Source organism: Sparassis crispa (genome assembly GCF_003851025.1).
Source record: "Sparassis crispa DNA, contig_000002F, whole genome shotgun sequence".
Lineage (NCBI taxonomy): Eukaryota > Fungi > Basidiomycota > Agaricomycetes > Polyporales > Sparassidaceae > Sparassis > Sparassis crispa.
The window spans coordinates 1,636,167-1,653,701 of record NW_020939749.1 but is presented as its reverse complement, the minus strand read 5'-3'; the positions used below and the strand labels follow the sequence as shown (position 1 = coordinate 1,653,701).

Genomic DNA, 17,535 nt, shown 5'->3' with positions numbered 1-17,535 from the left:
ATACAGAAAACATTTGTTTCCTAACGCTTTCCCTCTGTGCAAGGAGGCTCAGACTATCAGAAACAGCGCTTCCACGTAGGCTGAATGAGCGAACAGTGCAGGCAGTCGGCCGTCGGTACTGAGTTGGAGAGTATAATGATAACTAAGCAATGTATTACCATATTTGGTGCGCTCGGGGTAATGCCATATCATTCCAGTGAGCACTTGCAGCACCAACGACCACGACGATTACTACGTCGTCTGCTCACTCCTCTCCTTTGGATATACCACCTCGTTTCACTCAGAAGTCTTTATTATTCCATACAGTCATCGCTACGACTCCAGAAATATATACCTGCTGCACCGACAGCTCTCAGTGCGAAAGTCATCCGACCTTCCGGCACGAAACATTCGATCAATCCCTCCTTTGTCCCACACTGCTCTCTTATCCCCAACTCATTCCATGGCCCCTCGCCGTGGTGTACCTCCTGCTAGCTCACTGAGCCCTCCGGATCCGGTTCAGTTGGGCTTTGGCCTGTCTCCCGGAGGTACCCCGTCTCCCTCGTCGCGTTCAGTTTCACCCTCGGGTAGCTTCGCGTCGTTTCTCTCGCGTCCGACGAAATGGTTCCATCGCTCTACGCCTGGAAGTGGCTCACGTTCGTCCATGAGCTCAAGCGAGCCGAGGTCGAGCACCAGCTCGGTCGGCAGGAAGCCCAAGATATCCCACCCGACGGATCCTCGCCCCATTCTCGATCATATTGCGGCAGAAAAAGGTCTGATTGGAAGCGGGGCAAGCAGGTGAGCATCTGGTTGGCTTATGGTGCGAAGTTATTGTAGCGTTCCAAACTTGCTATTTCGGGTTCTCCAGCACCGCTACGTCTCCACGGTCGGTCTCAGTATATTACTTCTATTGTTTAAGGCGAATCTTGGTCCATGTTTCCCAATTGCTTTTCTGTTGCAGATCCGAGAGAAAATTTACGAACTGTTCAATATTTGAGTAAGAGCTGTCTCATGGTCGAGAGTGTCCAAGTACCTTCTCGAATCACTCTTAGTGTCGACAGAGATTCTCAATCTACTGTACAGTTTGAATTCTTCCAAGTATGACTTGCATAAGCGGCGATCTTTCCATACCAGTCGTTTCATCTATGCCCGTCGACTATAGCCGTTGGAACGAGAGATGTAACACGGGACTAACTACCAGCTCACAGATCCGTCCTTGACTTGTCTCTGACCCGCGAAATGACCGCAGCAGATTTTTCCAGAGTATCGACTCGAACCCCATCCTCCCCATCACATCCTGTTCTTTCTCGAGGTCTCGGCGACTTGCGCAATGTTTCACGCAAACCCTGGTCTAAGTCTGCAGATGATCTCGGAAAATTCACCTCCCAACTCTCGACTCCTCCCCTTACTCCCATTGATACATCTTTCCAGGGCAGAATTAAGCAATATAGGAACAATCGCTCAGACAGCTTCGGAAGCATGAACACCATACCCTCGCCAGCCGGCCCTCCAGCAGCCTCGTCGCAGAAGCACTTCCCGTTTCCTGTTATCGCAGCTTCTGAATCGCTTTCCTCATCTCCACCTTCACGATCCGCTATGCCACCTCCAGCGCCGTCACCTGGTGGCTCCAGCAGTGGATCACTGACACCCATCGGTCCCAATACTGGTTCCCATGTCCATGTACGCTCTCACTCATTTACACCACGCCTTCCGTCGAAGCTGTCGGCTCCAAAGATCGCTCTAGTCCCACCTAGTCCGAAGAGGAAAGGATCGTCGTCTTCTGACCGTGAATCGGATAGAGAACGCGACAAAACGACATCTGGTGGAGCAGCCATCAGCTCTCCCAGCAGATCCCCTTTCCCTTTCAGTCTCAGCGGCGGTGGAAATGCCTACAAGGCCACTTCTCCCTTCAATCCCACCAACGCGGATTCTTTTGGTCACCCACCATCCTCTTCTAAATCTCTGGCTCCACCCACAATTGTCGAGCCAGAAAATGACGGATTGGATCCGAAGAGGAAACGTACGTCTCAAGTGGTGTATCATTCCGGATTCGTGAACCGCCTGGTAGACTTCTCGCCATCTGGAATGAATGCACGCGCCAATCATGCGTACATGGCCGGCGGTGTAACCCCGTCATTTTCAAGGGGTTGGAAACCGTTCAAGTTAGTGCTGAAGGGATCCAAGTTATATTTCTATAAACCTCCGAGCGATCGTAGTGCCGCTGTGAAGGAGTTATTTCCGACGGAGCTAGTCGCCGTGTTAGAAGACGAGACGTTGACTGACACGGAGGCGGAACCGAACGATGTCGATGTCGAGGATCAAGAAAGAGGTGGAAAGGGAAAGGAGAGAGAGGAAACGAGAAGGAGAAGAGCCTACTGGGGTCGCAGTACTCACCCATCCTTGGTTGTTGGCGCGACGATTGAACGGGGGACCTTTGAAGCGCTTATTCACGAGGCCGTCTTTGCGACGACGTTTGCAAACCCCTCCCAGCAAGCATCCCAATCTTCTGCTGAACATCGGGAGACGGAACCAGATGCAGACTGGGAAGATGCTGTGGAAAAACCACAGAATACTTCGCGATACAGACCGGAGTGGCGAAATTACTCGTCAGCGGCCCTGCTCTGCCTTCCGGCTCTTGTAGATCGGCAGGCCTTTGAGACAGAGTTCATGCGTTGTTGCGCGTATCTCGTGAGCGGAACTAACGATGATGCAAAGGTGGAAGAATGCGCCAGGGTGCGCTGGTTAGCGACCACTTACCTGAAGTACTATGGAAAGCCTCTCGACGCCGATGCCTGGGAGAAGTGGCGGGCTGACACGATGTCCGACTCCGAAGTGGATGACGGCCCTCGCATTTCAGGTCTTCCGCAGTCTTCGTCCATGCAAGGGTTGTATGCGCTGTCGCCTCAAATGTTCACTTCACCGCAGACTAAAGGCCAAGAGTTCTCACCGAACGTAGGAATGTTCTCGCCCCGGCCAGAAGGAGACAGCAGGCTGATGTCTCTTGTGGACGCGCTGGCTGAGCCTCCTCAATCTGCTACTAGTCACTCTGTGACGACAACCCATCCCACAACTCAATCGACGAAAACGTTGTGGAATATCCTGGAGCGTGACGGTTTGTCCAGGGATGTGCTTATTGGCCTAGATCCCCACTTGGTCTCACGCAGTCTCTTACTGTACCAGAAGAGACTGCTCAGGAATATACCCGATAACTTCACTGCTGATCTTTGTCTTGGGCCTGAAGAGATTGATGTTCAGGGCACCGTCACTTCTGACCCAACTCCAAGCCTTGCACCATTTTATGGAAGTGAAGAACTGCCACACTGGCTTACTAGACTGATATTGATCCAAATTCTTGTCCCGGAATCTCATGCAAGCTCAACTTCCTATGGCGGCACTGTGTCGCATGTGCCCGATATGCCAACCTCTCGTACGCACTCTCGTTCCGAACTTGTTTCCGCGTGGGCGAGAATTGGCGAGGCGTGCCGTCGGTCCGGAAACGAATGTTCTTGGCGTGCAATCATGGCTGCGTTATGCTCTCGCCCTGTCGCTCGATTGGAGAAAGTGTGGAAGCGCGTAGATGTTGAAGCTTTTTCCCTAGTGCAGTCATGGGTGCGGCCTTGTGAAACAGGCGAAACTATGCATGTTGAGGAGCCAAAGGTGGTGCCATGGGCTGGTGACGTCAGACGCCTCCTGAAGGAGTGTCTAGAGAGATCCAGGACTGCTGATTGCAGCGAATGGCAAGTCGACCCGCTCATTGAGGCCCGCGAGAGATTCGAAGCATTTCGGACGGAATTTTCGTTGTGCGGCGGGGGCAACGCTGAACCAGGGCCAGTCGAGGACACGGATGACGTCGAAGCATTGGTGGAGCAGTGGAAGAACTCATGTGATACTGAGGCCGTTAGATCTGTGGCTTCGAAGTTCATCAGGTATGCGTTCTTTTTCTCCGTTAATTCTGCAGCTCATCCAAGCTATCCAGAATTGACCAGTTCATGTCGCTGTCTCTCGCCGCTGAACCCCGGCGTAAGGGTCTCTTCGAGCCGTACTACTGGACACGACCTGCCGCTCAGCAACTGAATCATTCGTTGGCTGCATTGCTATTTCCCGAGCCGTTGCCGACGTCATCCCTCATCAACCGAGAACTCGCCTCACGTGGCCGCTTGGAGAGCAATGCGTCCACTCTCAACGTACAGGATTTACAGTATCTGCGCGAAGTACGACTGAAGTCCTGCAATGATAGCGTGGAGCCCGCTAAGCCGAACAGCCTCGATCTCGGCGGCACTATTCTACCTGTCTTCAATGGCGAACTTCTTCTCCTTGTTCAACCAGGTGCAGATACCGTACCATGTTCGCGCCCTGGTTCACGAACTGCGTCGCGTCCTCCCAGCTCCGTCGTAGATCATGCGCCCCCGGAGAAGACAATTGGGCGTACACCGTCGATGAGAGTGACACCTGGCTCCTCTCATGTATTGGAACGGAAACCAAGTGTCATCCGTCGCAATTCTCTGCCTTCAATGTCTCAGAGAACAAGCCTTGTGGTTAGCGAAGTAAGCTCCGAAAGACCTCTTCGTGTCGTAGTGCAGGCTGGTACCCTTGATCGTCTTGTGGACGTACTTGCACATGGTCTTCAAGGCATATCCGTCTCTGTCGCAGATGATAATGGCGAGATGCCGCTAAATGACAAGAAGGTAAGGGAAGTTAAAGTCGATATGGACGACTTCTTCCAAGTCTGGTGGAACGTGTTTCGCAGCTTTGTGACGCCACAGGTCTTATTCGAGGTACGCATACGTTTAAACCACGATTCGGTATGATCTTTCCTCACTGTCAATTGCCAGTTGTTGCGAAAGCAATATATTGGTGCGCATCTCGGTGCCACCCCTTCAGCTGCGGAAGTATCTCGCGTTGTGAAAATTCGTTCGGAGATACTGGAGACCATGAACGAATGGATCAACCGGGGCGGTGGAGCTCAAGATGCCTTGGATGACGTCCACCTTTTCAATTCGTTTGACAGTTTCTTCAGGCACTCCCCAGATCATGCTCTCCCAAGCTCGACTAATGTTCCCAACTTTCCGCAAGCGCTCAACTTCCTTGACCAGATCAGGAAGAATGTGCAACTATCTTTCACTTCCCAAACCATGAGACCATTGGCTTCCATCCTCCCCATATCCGAGAGTTCTATGAATGGCCTGGGTATCCGAAGTTTCAGTTCTGAACCTCCGGAGATTGATCAAATCGACCCGGAAGAATTGGTCAACAACCTGGATGCGATGGTATCAGCTGCTTTTCGTAACGTTAGCGAAGAGGTACGTTTGTATGAACCTATTCCAGTATTTCCATTTGAACGGCTTTTTTCCGTAGGACCTGTTTGTTACTGCCGATCTGCTCGAGATTCAGTCTGCAGACCGCACTGGATGGTTCCTTCCTCGTGATCCCAGTTCTATCGCAGACGAAGTGGAGATTCAGTTCATGGACGCCTACATCATGGAGATAGAACCATCGTCACTCATCTCTGAGATGTCTCAAGATTGCCTTTACCGCTTGCTTCCCCCTTCCATCCGAAGTTGCATCAGAGCATTCGGTATACTCCGTAAATGGCTACTGTCCAAACTGATAACCCCCAAGTTGGGTCTTCGCGCGAGACATGCAAGGATGGAATTGATAATGCAAGCCATTGAGGTCTGTCGCCTCCGTAGCGAGTCTGGCCCATCACATCTCCCGCTTCCGGACCGTCCTTGCACCCGAACCTTCGTGGAAGCAATCCTCACGTCAGCCGTCCTCAGCGTTGAGAGTCGCATGTATCAACGTGCGTGGCAAATTGTTGCCTCTGCACGCGGCACTTCATGCGACACGTTGTACGCTTTGTTGAATAAACCGGCTATCACGTCTATTACATCACGAGGTAGCCTTGTCGTGGACGTAGGATGGGTCTTGGACAAGATGCTGGAAATCATCAGCACCCCCGATATCTTAGAGTCCACGAACCAGGAGTCCGTGGGTCTGGTAAACTTTGACAAACGCAGGTGCGCGCAATATCAGGCACGCGTGTCGCTAACTAACCAGACTATTCATTCTCTGACAAGGTCTCTGCATACTCTCATCAAGACTACTGCAGGACCTATAGCAAAACGCAGGAATCGGCGACACAATGTGGACCGGCACGACTTTGAACGCTTGAATCGCATCGAGAAAGAGATGAATTCCACGCATTTTGACTTCCGGGTCATCCGCGAAGAGGCCCATCGTGAAGCTACGCAAGCTGGCCCTCCTGGATCGTCGATCCCAAAACGAATTCAACGTCCCTTCCATGGTTTGGTTTCTCTTCAACAAGAGAAGAACAAGCGAGACAGGTACCTGAAAGATCGACTAAGCAGAGAGAAACGACTAGAACAGCAGCGGAACGACAAGCGGGAAGAATATCTCAACAAGGCGATGAACACTAGACGACAATTTACATCGGTCCAAAAGCAACACCGGAACAAGAAGAGTATGTCATCTGCGTTCTTCCAACTGATGCGGCCAATTTCGAGTGCATTCTCGTCTGAGAGCGTGTCGGCCATGTCCAAACGAACACCAGCCGAGCTAGACTTCACTCCAGCGCAGAAGCCTTCGTTGGTATTGAGCGTTGTTGATGCACGAGTATCTCACTTCGTCAACAATGAGCGCTCGTTTACGTTCCAACTCGACACCGACGATGGAGGGCACTGCTTGCTGCAAGCTATTGGTAAACCAGAGATGAAGAAGTGGATGGACACCATCCAGCATGTATCGAAGACGGCTGCCAAGCGTCGCTTGACTTACTTAGGGCAAAATTCTAAGATGCAACTTTCGGATCATCTCTTAAGTAAACCTGCAACAGCGTCTAGAGATCCTGTGGCTGGTGCGTAGTCCTTGTTACGACAATGTCCTCCAACTAACCTTTACTGCAGTATTTGGAGTCGAACTCGAGTTTCTGCTCGAGCGAGAAGCTCCAGACTGTGAAGTACAGCCTGGTGCTATCCCATCTGTCATCGAGCGTCTGATCTGTGAAGTGGAAAGCCGGGGTCTTACCGAGATAGGCATATGTAAGTCTCGTGGGTGGATAAGTTCCCAACGGGTCTCATAAGCTTTGATAGATCGTATCGCTGGTGCCCATTCTGAAGTCAATGCTTGCAGAGACGCCTTGAACAGAGGTATGAAACTGCCGCTATAATCTGAGATTCTACTTGGCATGCTCAAATTCGTTGACTTGCAGGCGAATGGCCCATCAGTGAATCTACGGACGTTCACGCTGTGTGCGATCTTGTCAAATCGTGGTTCCGGGTTCTCCCTGGTGGGGTCTTTCCATCAGCCTCCTACAGCGAGATTCTGTCAGCTGCCGGTGAGTATTGCCACCCTTCACTGGCGGTTTTGTGTGCTGATAATTGTGCTCTGGGAAACTAGCGCTCGACGGTGTCGACCTCGATACACGACTGTCACATATCCGCAAAGTTGTGCATGGACTTCCTGATCCGAATTTCGACCTTCTCAGGCGGATTGTTGAACATCTAGAGAAGTATGGCTGACCCTTGCTTATCGATCATAATTGGAGCTCACTCTGGGGATAGGGTGACTGATTTCGAAGAGAACAACCAAATGACCGCCGAATCCCTTGCGACTGTGTTCAGTCCCAACTTCTTACGTTCACCTAACAACGACCTGGGGGCATTTTTTGCAAACATGAGTGCTGCGCATCGCGTCACGAAATTGCTCATAGCACATGTCAGTTGTCGTGCACCGTCGTATATGTTTTCAACTGACCACCCATCACCCAATAGTTCCATATGATTTTCGACACCGATGTCGATCAAGATCACGAAGCTGAGCTTGATCATGATCAAGACGAGTATGATTTCGAAGAGCCCATCCCAGAGGAGGATGAAGATATGGACATAGTCCCAGACCCTCCTGAGAAAGACAGCATACCATTGGATCCTCCCGTCCTCGACGCAGAACTCAGCAACCCACTGACATTCCCATTCCCTGTATCGTCATAGTATCAGTCTTTCCCTTCCCGTTCTGTCATTTCTGCGTACCCTATATGTATCCTACGCCTTGTGCTCACGGACTTCACGCTCTCTCTAAGCCTCCTCTCTTTGCGTCGGTACTGTGCTGTGTTATCCTGTTACATACTCGCTGCTTGCGAGTGGCTCGGACTTCTAGGCGAGAGCTTCATGATACCATATCCGCAAGATGCTAGATGACGGACTTGCCTGCCTAATTGTGACTTATTGCACCTATCTGTCTCAGTGTTAATACCAGTACGGGATGTTTCCCCTGTATCCGGAACCTCTGCCTAGATCTCGCGACCGGCCTCCCGCTTTGTGTCATGATTTCGTTTTTTGCATCCGCTGCGATGTCAACATCCTTCCATGCAGTCGTGAATGGCACAACGTCACGTCTAGGACAGACACTAAAACACACTGCGAATTTCACGAGTACGTACAGAATCTACAGATACACTCGACTCGGACTCAGTAATGACACGGACGCCTCAAAGCCTACAGCCATTGCTTGTTACCGAAGTGCGAGATGAAGGCGCCGGTGTCGGCGACAGTCGTCTTACGGATCGTGTCGAGCATGTGCTTAACAGAAACCTCCGGCGTGATCGGCTGGCCATTCCAGCCCGGAGCTGCCGACATGAACTGCGTGACCATCTGCTTGATACCTACGAGCTCCTCCGGGGTGGCTGTAAATCGGCGTTGAAGGCGAATACGAAGAAGTGAGAGCCATAGAGACAGACGAAAAAGGACCAACAACATACGAGGGCGCAGACTGGTGTTGACGAGGCCAGGGGAGATCGCAAGGAAGGTGAACCCCTCGTCCTTGAAGCGCGCACCGTACTTCACGACCACCATGTTGAGGGCAGCCTTCGAGACGGAGTACGGGACGTGCACGGCACTCCCGGAGGCGCGTGTGAACTCGAGGTCGGCGAGGCCGGTGCTCAAGGAGACGACCTTCTTGACCGAGCCCTTCTTCAGGAGCGGCAGGAACGTGTTGGTAGTGTGGAGTACCCCGATGACGTTAACGTTGAACTGTGCGTGGGGACAACCATGAATACATGGTCAAGGGACCGGGAAAAGGAGAGCCTTACCGACTTCTGCATGCCCTCTGCAAGCGTCTTTTCGTCAGGGCTGAAATCACATATTATAAGGCACCGAAGTTAAACATGCGGTGGAAAAACTTACAAGGCGTCAAGAGAGATTTCCCTCGTCTCGTCATCGACGTATGCAGCGTTGTTGATCAGATAGTCCAACGAGCCTCCGGTAATTTTTGCAATATCAGCGGCAGCAGCCTGCAGCGAGGTGAGAAACGTCCCTAACAGCCACAGAAAATCCTCGTTGTTAATTACCTCGAGTGCGGGAAGGTCCAGAATGTCGGCCTTGAGAACGTGAAGGTTGCTCCTGCTTTTCTGGAGCTCGAGCAGGGCGGGAGAGCCAGCAAGGTTGCGAACCAGTCCGAAAACTGTGTTCTCCCTGTTGGCGCTCTGTATATCAGCAGTAGAATCAGCGTTGCGTTCCACCAAGGCTAATGGATTTCGCCGTACCAGCTGACGAACAAATTCGAGCTGAAGGGCAGATACGTCAGAGTGAAGTAGTTCGCTGCGACACAAGGACGAACATACCCCGAGACCACGAGAGGCACCAGTGACGACGTAGGAAGGCATGATGTATGAGAATAGGGGTTTATGTTACGAGGCTTACTAAAGAGCTGGAAAGTCGAGGCTGGAACTGAGGAGACAGTGGCAATGTTGGCCCTCCTTATATACCACAACCCAGTATGCCATGACGTCTGAGCCTAAAACAGCAGCCACACCTGTAACCACTCTGGTGGAGACGAACTTCGCCGATCGAGGGGATTATCAAGAGCAGAAGGGTATATGCCGATTCATTAGGGATTTGTCAATCGAATTGCACATCGTCCTGCTTGATGTTTTTTTTCAGAGGGCCGCGCGCTGGTGCCTCGGCTGCGATCACCGAGGCCGTGTGAGGGATGAACCTGGTGAGATCCAGAAATGAGATTTAAACATACGGCTGGCTTACGTAATTCTCATACTAACTTTACGTGCAGAGACCATCTTCGACAGCCACCGGATCGTTCAAGGCTCTTCAACATCGGTATGCAATGGCCTACCTTCCGGGCGACTCCTGGTTGTGCGTTCCGCCCCCTCTCACACAGGCCATGCGCATCTCGACTCTATAGCAAGTCTTCTCGCTCAGCCTCGGCCGAGTCATCTCCCCTCATCTTGCACATGCCCAATACTTCCGTTTATGCCCACGGAGCTTCCGACGAAGCGGAACCTGTTTTGCACAACGTATCGTGGACAATTCGTTCCAATGAGGCATGGGCTGTCATCAACTCTGGGTTTGGTGCAAGTAAAAGAGATATCCTCGAAGCACTTCTTGGTCACCGCAGGTTACATCCCTTCCCAGTGAAGGGCCTTTATCCTTTCCTCAGTGACAAAGATCCACATCATCATGTGCGTCTTGTCTCCTTCGCGCATAGGGATCACTCCGCAGGAACGGGTTTCCAAGATTACACTGCACGGTATGGTGCACTACGCCAGGAACACAAAAGAACGTTACGCGAAGTGTATTTTCCCGAAACAGCCCGTCCTCCGGAGCATCTTGCTCGTCCAGAGCTATTCAAAAATGCAACCGGTACAGTGTCGTTAGATGAACATGAACGGAAGATGAAGCACGAGTTGTTCGAACAACTAACTACCCAACTAGAACTGACAGACCTGCTCGACCTACCGGTTATCGCGCTGAGTAATGGCCAGACGCGTAAAGCGCGAATTGTTCAGCATATTCTCAATAGACCATCTGTGTTAATATTGGACGAACCGCTAAGTGAGTCGAGCGCTTATCCCTACGATTCCCGCACGTATTCACTCGCATCCACCCACCAGCCGGTCTGGATGTGGGTACAAGACGTTTGCTGCTCGATTTCCTGAAATCCTTACATTTCTCCGACTGTCCGCATTCCCCTCACATCATCCTCGGCATGCGTCATCAGGATTTGCTTCCAGAGTGGATATCGCATGTTGCCCTAATAAGCCCCCACCGCACGGTCAAGACTTGCACGAGAGAGGATATGATTAGAGGAGGCCATGCTCACCCCGTTGTACCCACTGCGAGCAAATCACTCCACGCCAGACAGGTTTGCACCGAAGTAGTTCGCATGGCACACCTGAACGTGAGCTATGGCGCGCGCCACGTCCTCCGCAATATCAACTGGGCCATCCGCGAGAATTCGCGGTGGCACCTCATGGGCGCCAATGGCTCGGGCAAAACGACGCTCCTCGCAATGCTCACGGGCGAGCACCCGCAGTCGTACACGCAGTCCGAGCACCTGCAGCTCTTCGGGCGGGAGCGCGACCAATGGCCCGCCGCGAACCTCGCCCTGCGCATCGGGCGCGTATCGCCAGAGCTGCACAACGCGTTCCCGCGTAGGCGGGGCATGACCGTCTGGGACGTGATCGGCACGGGCTTCAGTGGCAACTTTGTACCGCAGGGCCGCCTGCGCATTGGCACGAACGAGGACAGCTCTGCGATCGTGCCTGGGTCCGCGTTGGAGCATTACAGACTGAGGCGGATGTGGCAGGTGCTGGAAGGGCTTGGGCCGAGAGCGTGGAAGGGCCAGATACCTGACGGTTCGTACGAAGCCGACGAGGACAAGGAATTTTCCAAGTGCATGTTCGTCGACCTCTCGCCGGGCGAGCAGGGCATTGTGCTACTCATGCGCGCTCTGGTCGGTCAGCCGCCGCTCGTGCTGCTGGACGAGGTGTGGTCCGGGATGGACGAGAATATGGTGACGGCGGCGAAGCGATACCTGAAGGACGGCGGAGGAGGACTGTCGTCAACTCAAGCGTGTGTGGTCATCAGTCATTGGGAGGATGAGGTGCCATGGACTCGCGAGGACGGCGTGCAGAGATACCTACTGGAAGATGGCGAGGGGCAAGAAGTGAATTAAACGGGGGGGATCATGCAACTTTGTTTATCCTGAATTCAATCTTGGCGTCCACGGTGAGGCCTGTGTCTTTGACGTGTCGTTAGCAGTATGCTGCAAGTTTACATGTCATCTAGAGATGGAGGATTCAGAAGACTGCAAACCAGATACAGCAAGACCCATTACTCTTCGTTGTGAATGTTCGCTTTCGCATCCGACCAGCTCGTTCACTCAGCGCAATTTTCTGGAAGGACAAAGCATATTGGTGGTAAGGCATAAGACATAGAGCATATAGGTCATAATGAGTCCATGTCCAAAAGGACAGCACCATATCGCAACACCGGGAATAACGTACAGGATGGCATACTTTTCCTTCCTCACCCTCACCCCTTCGCCTTCTCCTCAACACCAGCATCCAATGAAGCTAGCAATCACGACAGGCGCAATACGCAATACAATAGCCTCTGCGGATATTGGCCTCCGTTGCTTCATGAGATCTAGCATCACAAATGCGAGCACGACGCCAAGTAACACGACCTTGTGGTTCTGTATCCCATAATGCCACGCAGCTTTGGCTGTGACTGCTATGGTATGAGGGATACCGACAACGGCACGGACCGCCATCTTGATCGCATACCGCAGCGCAAGGTATGCCACGACAAGCGTTACTAGCATCGAGAGCAGCTCAAACCGGGCACGTGGAGAGTGGCGGAGCTTCCAGCTCATGTCTCCGCATACTCCCCTTGTCGTTCGCCACTTGTCGATGAAGATTACCCTCCTCTCCCGGGCGAGGAGAGTCGCGGGGCCTGGTCTTTCTGAAATACGGAGAAATACGGGGTTGAGCGCTCTCCTGTCGTGGCGTAGAGGAAATCATACCGATGACGCGGAGGCAGCGGTCGAAGTCCCTCGTCATCACCTCTACGGCGAGACTGGACAACCTGTCCGGGTCGCCCGGGACCATCACTTTCAAGCGTGTCCAATCTACTGGCTGTGGATCATGGACGTCAACGGCGACGCCGGAGGAACTGTAGGCCGTTGACTCACGTAACAATTCTCAAGGTTCCACAATCTCCTGATTATGCGCATGTCGAGATCGCCATTGCTCTCCAACGGAATGTCCGCAAACAGATCTGGGTCCTCGAACAGATCTGAGTCCTCGAACAGATCAGGTACCATGTGTTCGATGGAGTGGTACCACCTCACGCGCACCATGCTGTTGGGATCGAACACAAGAGGTTAGAAAGAGTGTTCGTTAGAAGGCATTCCGACGGAGATGGTACCAAGGCGGCGGCGGCGGCCTGTATGGCACCTGGTGAGGTGCACTCCAATTGCTCTTAGATGGCTTGCGGTATGGCCGGCTGTATTCGTATGCCTCGGCCGCGAACTCCAATGGCGTCTTCTGCAAAATGCGCGGAACGGAAAGCATATAGTCAAGTGGCAACGCCAAAAGATGAAAAGTTCGAGATTTCTCTGCCCAATCGGAGAAGCCGGGAACCCAGCGACTGACGGCATCGCAGTACGTGCGGAGGTACTCCGGCGTTCCATCAATATCACGCTCCTTGGGAGGCTGGAGTCCGAGCAAGTCGAAGGGGTCACCGTAAGTTGCAGGTCGGGAGATTGTTGAAGGCATGACTTTTCAGTCGAAGTGACTCCTTCGCAGCCGCTCCTTTAAATACCGTTTGGAGCTGGGTGGCCACCGGCTCAAAAAGTTCAAAGCTGAACGTTGCTTAGCGGCGGGACTTCTCGCCGAGCTAGAAGTGACGCAACAAGGCTTCCAAGACGACGTTGCACCATAAGCCAAGTATTCACGTATAGGGAACAAGGACATGTCTGTTATAGGGCAATTATTTGGTTGATCGTTGAACGAGTGGCGTGCAGACAAGGGTGGCCAGAACCAGCGGCTTGGTCTTGCGGAGTACAACAAGTCACGTGATCGCGACGCGACGCGGAGTGGCCACTCTCAGCTTGAACGTTCTTGTTGAAGACTTATGCAGACATTCTATATGCCAAGATACATTGGTTGCGGCGGAGAATACAAAGCATCCAAAAAAATATTTTTGGGACGAAAATTGGACGAGAAGGTCCTTTCCTCGCCCGCAAGGTGACGGGCTCATTCGACGTCCTCATCGATATGGATGACAAACCTGGAGTGCGACTCCGCACCAGCCCTGGCCATCGTATCCTCGTTGGAGCACAAGAACCGGTGCTCTATCGTTTCTCCGTCTTCTTCGGTCTCTACTATCAACACCATATGTGCTCTGTAGTGTATGGAGAAACATTCATCGGTAGTCCTGCCCAAACACTGTACTGATCAACGCACCTGTTGTAGAGATGTTCGATCCCGAACGTGCGGCAGGCTTGCATCAGGACCTTGGATACCAAGTGCCTGCCGCGTGTTTTGAACAAGGACTCTTCGCCGTCGCCATACACAACTGAGATCAAGAAACGGTCGTCTGCAGATGGGCCTGGCACTGCGCTCGCGTCAGTATTCTCATGAGCAAAATGGTTCCCGTACCATCCTGCGATTGGCTTTCGGATTGTGACTGCGACTGCGCCTGTGCAAGCGCCACAGACGCTTTTTCCGTCTTCACCTTGGCCTTCACCCTAGCGTCTTCCGCCTTCATCTTAACGTTCTCTGCTTTGTCCTTCACGTCTTCAGCACTAGATTTGAGTGGCTTTTCCTGCGGACGACCTGGCAGATGATATCATCGTCTGTTAGCGAATGACACACGAACGGGGGGCAAACTTTGGCTCGAAACGGAGCTGCGTGAGTGGCTCGGGCCCGCTCTGTCCTCCCGTTGGAATACCCGAGAAACGTGTTCGACAGGCAGGGGAGTGAGTTCACGCTCTTCCTCGGCGGGTGGCTGCGGAATATCCGCCGCCCCGCCTTGCGGAGCATCAGGGTAGTTCTCAGCATCTCCCTCTTCGTTCTTAGGGACGGCTTTGTCCATATCTTCGTCCACATTTTCCTCGTCGGAAGACATGTGTGTGGGGCTTCTCCTCCCTTTCTCAGTGGCCGAGTCTGGCTCGTCTCCGCTCTCCGCGTTGTCACCTTCATGAACGCGCGGCACGGGGGAGTTGCGGCCACCGCGGGAGGAGACGGAGGACGACGGTGTGAGCTGCTGCTGTACATTTGAACCGACCGACTTCCGAGAGATGACGCGCGAAGATAACCTGCGCGACGCGGAGGCCTTAGAGAGCCTCGAGATGATGTGGCCTATCGCAAGTTATTGAATATTGTACATGGACGCGTCGATTACGTCGACTGGAAGGCTCTGGCGGGCCACTTACCTTGCAGAACGCTCTCAGACATGTCGTTTTTCACTTCCCGCACTGAGACGGACCGCAGCAACTCGGCGATGCCCTTCCAGGCACCGCCGTGGATTTTCACCCTTTGTCCGTCCCAGCCGGAAAGATCTTGCGTCTCCAATTGCAGCACACCCTTCAAGCCAAATTCGTCCCTTACAATCTCGAGTGCATCCTGAAGTGACAATAAGGACGTCAAAACGCGTCAACCGCAGGGTCGGAAAACATTTGCCTCGAAGCTCTGGGGAAGCGGTAGCAAGCATCTCTGGTCAGCATGACAGAAAACGATTAGCTGCTGTGTCGACTTTAAAGTCGGATCGTACGATGACTGGAACAACATGAGGAAAGCGTGAAGGAGAAACAAGTTCAACTGAAGAAGCACAATCGCGTAGCCACCATCAGACGCGCAGATCACGTGGTACGCGTAATGACGCGTAAGCTTTGAGCGAAGAAGTATCAATCGCGAGAAGGAACATGTACGAATACAGCTATAATCAACAGTGTAGTACTACCTACTATTCAAATATGCACAGATCTTTGTCCACACACGCTTCATCCAGACCCAGCTCTACGGCGCGCTGAGCACCGTCTGCATGAACTGGTCGTAGTTGATCTGGATCCACCCATCTCGGTCGGCGTCCAGCTTCTGGAACGCCTCGGTGAGCTGCTTGATGACGACGCACGCGCGCACGAAGCGGTCGAACGTGATCCCGTCGTCGCGGCCTCCGGCGCCGGAGCCTGCTTTCACATCTACCCCACGGGGTAGAACAGTCAGTGAACATTACACACACACCATTGCACAGGAGAGGGAGGAGGAGAGCGAGCGGGAGCTCGGATGGGGGATGCTCACCGTATTTTCGCTCGACGAGCCCGAGTAGCGGGGGAGATAGGTTGTAACCGAACTGCCTCAGCGCATCTTGGAGCTCGCGCTTGTCGATGGATCCGGAGCGGTCACGGTCGAAGTGCTTGAAAACATGCTGCCAGTCCTGAAACCGGAGATTCGAAAAAATACGGAAAAGTTCTTCAATGGACCCATACCTTAATGTATTTCCAGAGACCAGCAAACTTTGCCGACATTATCTGTCACACTCTTGAAATTACACAGAAAAACAATCGACTAACCTCGTTGTAACCAACGGAACCACTCCGATCCGTATCCTGTCTATGCATTAGGGGAAAGGCAACTGAGGAAGGAATTGGGATCTTACGAAGATAGTCATCAGGAGTTTCACAGTGTCAAGGTCAAATGCTGGTGCGATTTAAGCTGACCGCAAAGTCTGAGCGATCTTGGACGACTCACGCGTCCAATCTCCGTTGATCAGCGCCTTCTCTGTGGTTCGAGAATGAGAAGGACATAATACACAGGTAAGTAGAGCGGCACCCACGAAGCTCATGTGGGCTGATCTGGCCTGATCTGTCTGTATCTACGGCAGTGAACCAGCTCCATAGTCTGCAGAGACGAATCAGTGCACAGGAGTGTATCGCGTCGAGATCGGACACTCACTGGGGATCAGCACCGGCAGGAGGTCCTGCGGTCATCGCTGGGGCAAATCCTCCAGGCTCTCCGCCGTATCGTCCGTAGCCACTGGCGGGAGCGCCCCCGTATCCGCCACCATACCCTCCGCCATATGCCGGCGGGGCTCCTGGGGGAGGCGCGCCAGAGGGAGGCGCATATCCAGCTGGGGGGCCACCAGGAGGAGGTGCGTATCCACCGCCTCCGTATCCACGTCCAGGCTGCTAGCACATGTGAGCAACATACCTAGCACACGACAAGTTGAGCAGACGCACCCCGTACGACATGTTAATTCAAGATCTGATTTGGAGTGAGGACAGATGGGTATGAGATAAAGAGAGTCGAATTGCAACGACTCTTGTTATATAGCCGCCGTGGAGCACAGCCTAGCTGAGTGCACCGCCTGGATAAGATTCAGAATCAGAGGAGCGCAGTCGTGTAATACTTGGCCACTATGGGCCATCAAAGGTGAGCGCTGCCTAAATCGGGACGCGCACACAACGCCAATCATAGGTTCAAACCCGTCCACGCCGACACAGACTGCAGCTCTGGTCTAGCTGCTCCTAAATACGCAAAACGTGCAATATAATCATCGAGAACAAGGGTTTGGTGTTCTACGGCCACCACTGGAGGACTGCTATGGGCAAGTGTCGCTGGTCCCAGCTCAAATCTCCGAGGCAGGCTCGGAGATTTGAGTTCTGACCAGCGACGCCGGGCAAGTACTCTTCAGTGTCCCAACAGCGAGGGTGCACGGATACAACTTACGGGCGGCA

General features: G+C 52.9%; 7 protein-coding genes across 7 annotated transcripts; 2 read left to right on the top strand and 5 right to left on the bottom strand.

Moving 5' to 3' along the window:
- Positions 1 to 498: 498 nt before the first annotated feature.
- SCP_0305530 (hypothetical protein) lies at positions 499 to 726 on the bottom strand (the record flags this gene model as incomplete). The annotated part of the gene is made up of 1 exon (XM_027755945.1): positions 499 to 726. One exon carries the CDS (start codon positions 724 to 726, stop codon positions 499 to 501), a length of 228 nt encoding a protein of 75 aa, XP_027611746.1.
- A 492-nt stretch (positions 727 to 1,218) lies between these two features.
- Positions 1,219 to 7,988, top strand: SCP_0305520 (predicted protein; the record flags this gene model as incomplete). The annotated part of the gene is made up of 11 exons (XM_027755944.1): positions 1,219 to 3,905; positions 3,956 to 4,754; positions 4,812 to 5,279; positions 5,335 to 5,996; positions 6,057 to 6,853; positions 6,903 to 7,037; positions 7,089 to 7,145; positions 7,208 to 7,333; positions 7,396 to 7,507; positions 7,560 to 7,713; positions 7,770 to 7,988. 11 exons carry the CDS (start codon positions 1,219 to 1,221, stop codon positions 7,986 to 7,988), a joined length of 6,216 nt encoding a protein of 2,071 aa, XP_027611745.1.
- A 504-nt stretch (positions 7,989 to 8,492) lies between these two features.
- SCP_0305510 (Uncharacterized oxidoreductase) lies at positions 8,493 to 9,658 on the bottom strand (the record flags this gene model as incomplete). The annotated part of the gene is made up of 7 exons (XM_027755943.1): positions 8,493 to 8,680; positions 8,756 to 9,026; positions 9,086 to 9,125; positions 9,180 to 9,286; positions 9,344 to 9,478; positions 9,539 to 9,559; positions 9,617 to 9,658. The coding sequence occupies 7 exons, from the start codon at positions 9,656 to 9,658 to the stop codon at positions 8,493 to 8,495; spliced, it is 804 nt and encodes a 267-aa protein (XP_027611744.1).
- A 326-nt stretch (positions 9,659 to 9,984) lies between these two features.
- On the top strand, positions 9,985 to 11,967 carry SCP_0305500 (Uncharacterized ABC transporter ATP-binding protein; the record flags this gene model as incomplete). Its single annotated transcript, XM_027755942.1, has 4 exons — positions 9,985 to 9,993; positions 10,063 to 10,145; positions 10,195 to 10,844; positions 10,904 to 11,967. The coding sequence occupies 4 exons, from the start codon at positions 9,985 to 9,987 to the stop codon at positions 11,965 to 11,967; spliced, it is 1,806 nt and encodes a 601-aa protein (XP_027611743.1).
- Positions 11,968 to 12,345: 378 nt separating this feature from the next.
- Positions 12,346 to 13,573, bottom strand: SCP_0305490 (hypothetical protein; the record flags this gene model as incomplete). The annotated part of the gene is made up of 4 exons (XM_027755941.1): positions 12,346 to 12,758; positions 12,820 to 12,931; positions 12,988 to 13,156; positions 13,224 to 13,573. 4 exons carry the CDS (start codon positions 13,571 to 13,573, stop codon positions 12,346 to 12,348), a joined length of 1,044 nt encoding a protein of 347 aa, XP_027611742.1.
- A 480-nt stretch (positions 13,574 to 14,053) lies between these two features.
- On the bottom strand, positions 14,054 to 15,589 carry SCP_0305480 (predicted protein; the record flags this gene model as incomplete). Its single annotated transcript, XM_027755940.1, has 6 exons — positions 14,054 to 14,201; positions 14,264 to 14,408; positions 14,459 to 14,635; positions 14,690 to 15,160; positions 15,235 to 15,424; positions 15,476 to 15,589. 6 exons carry the CDS (start codon positions 15,587 to 15,589, stop codon positions 14,054 to 14,056), a joined length of 1,245 nt encoding a protein of 414 aa, XP_027611741.1.
- A 228-nt stretch (positions 15,590 to 15,817) lies between these two features.
- On the bottom strand, positions 15,818 to 17,049 carry SCP_0305470 (hypothetical protein; the record flags this gene model as incomplete). Its single annotated transcript, XM_027755939.1, has 9 exons — positions 15,818 to 15,999; positions 16,100 to 16,235; positions 16,288 to 16,314; positions 16,372 to 16,407; positions 16,458 to 16,498; positions 16,550 to 16,579; positions 16,635 to 16,699; positions 16,754 to 16,983; positions 17,038 to 17,049. 9 exons carry the CDS (start codon positions 17,047 to 17,049, stop codon positions 15,818 to 15,820), a joined length of 759 nt encoding a protein of 252 aa, XP_027611740.1.
- Between the last annotated feature and the right edge of the window lie 486 nt (positions 17,050 to 17,535).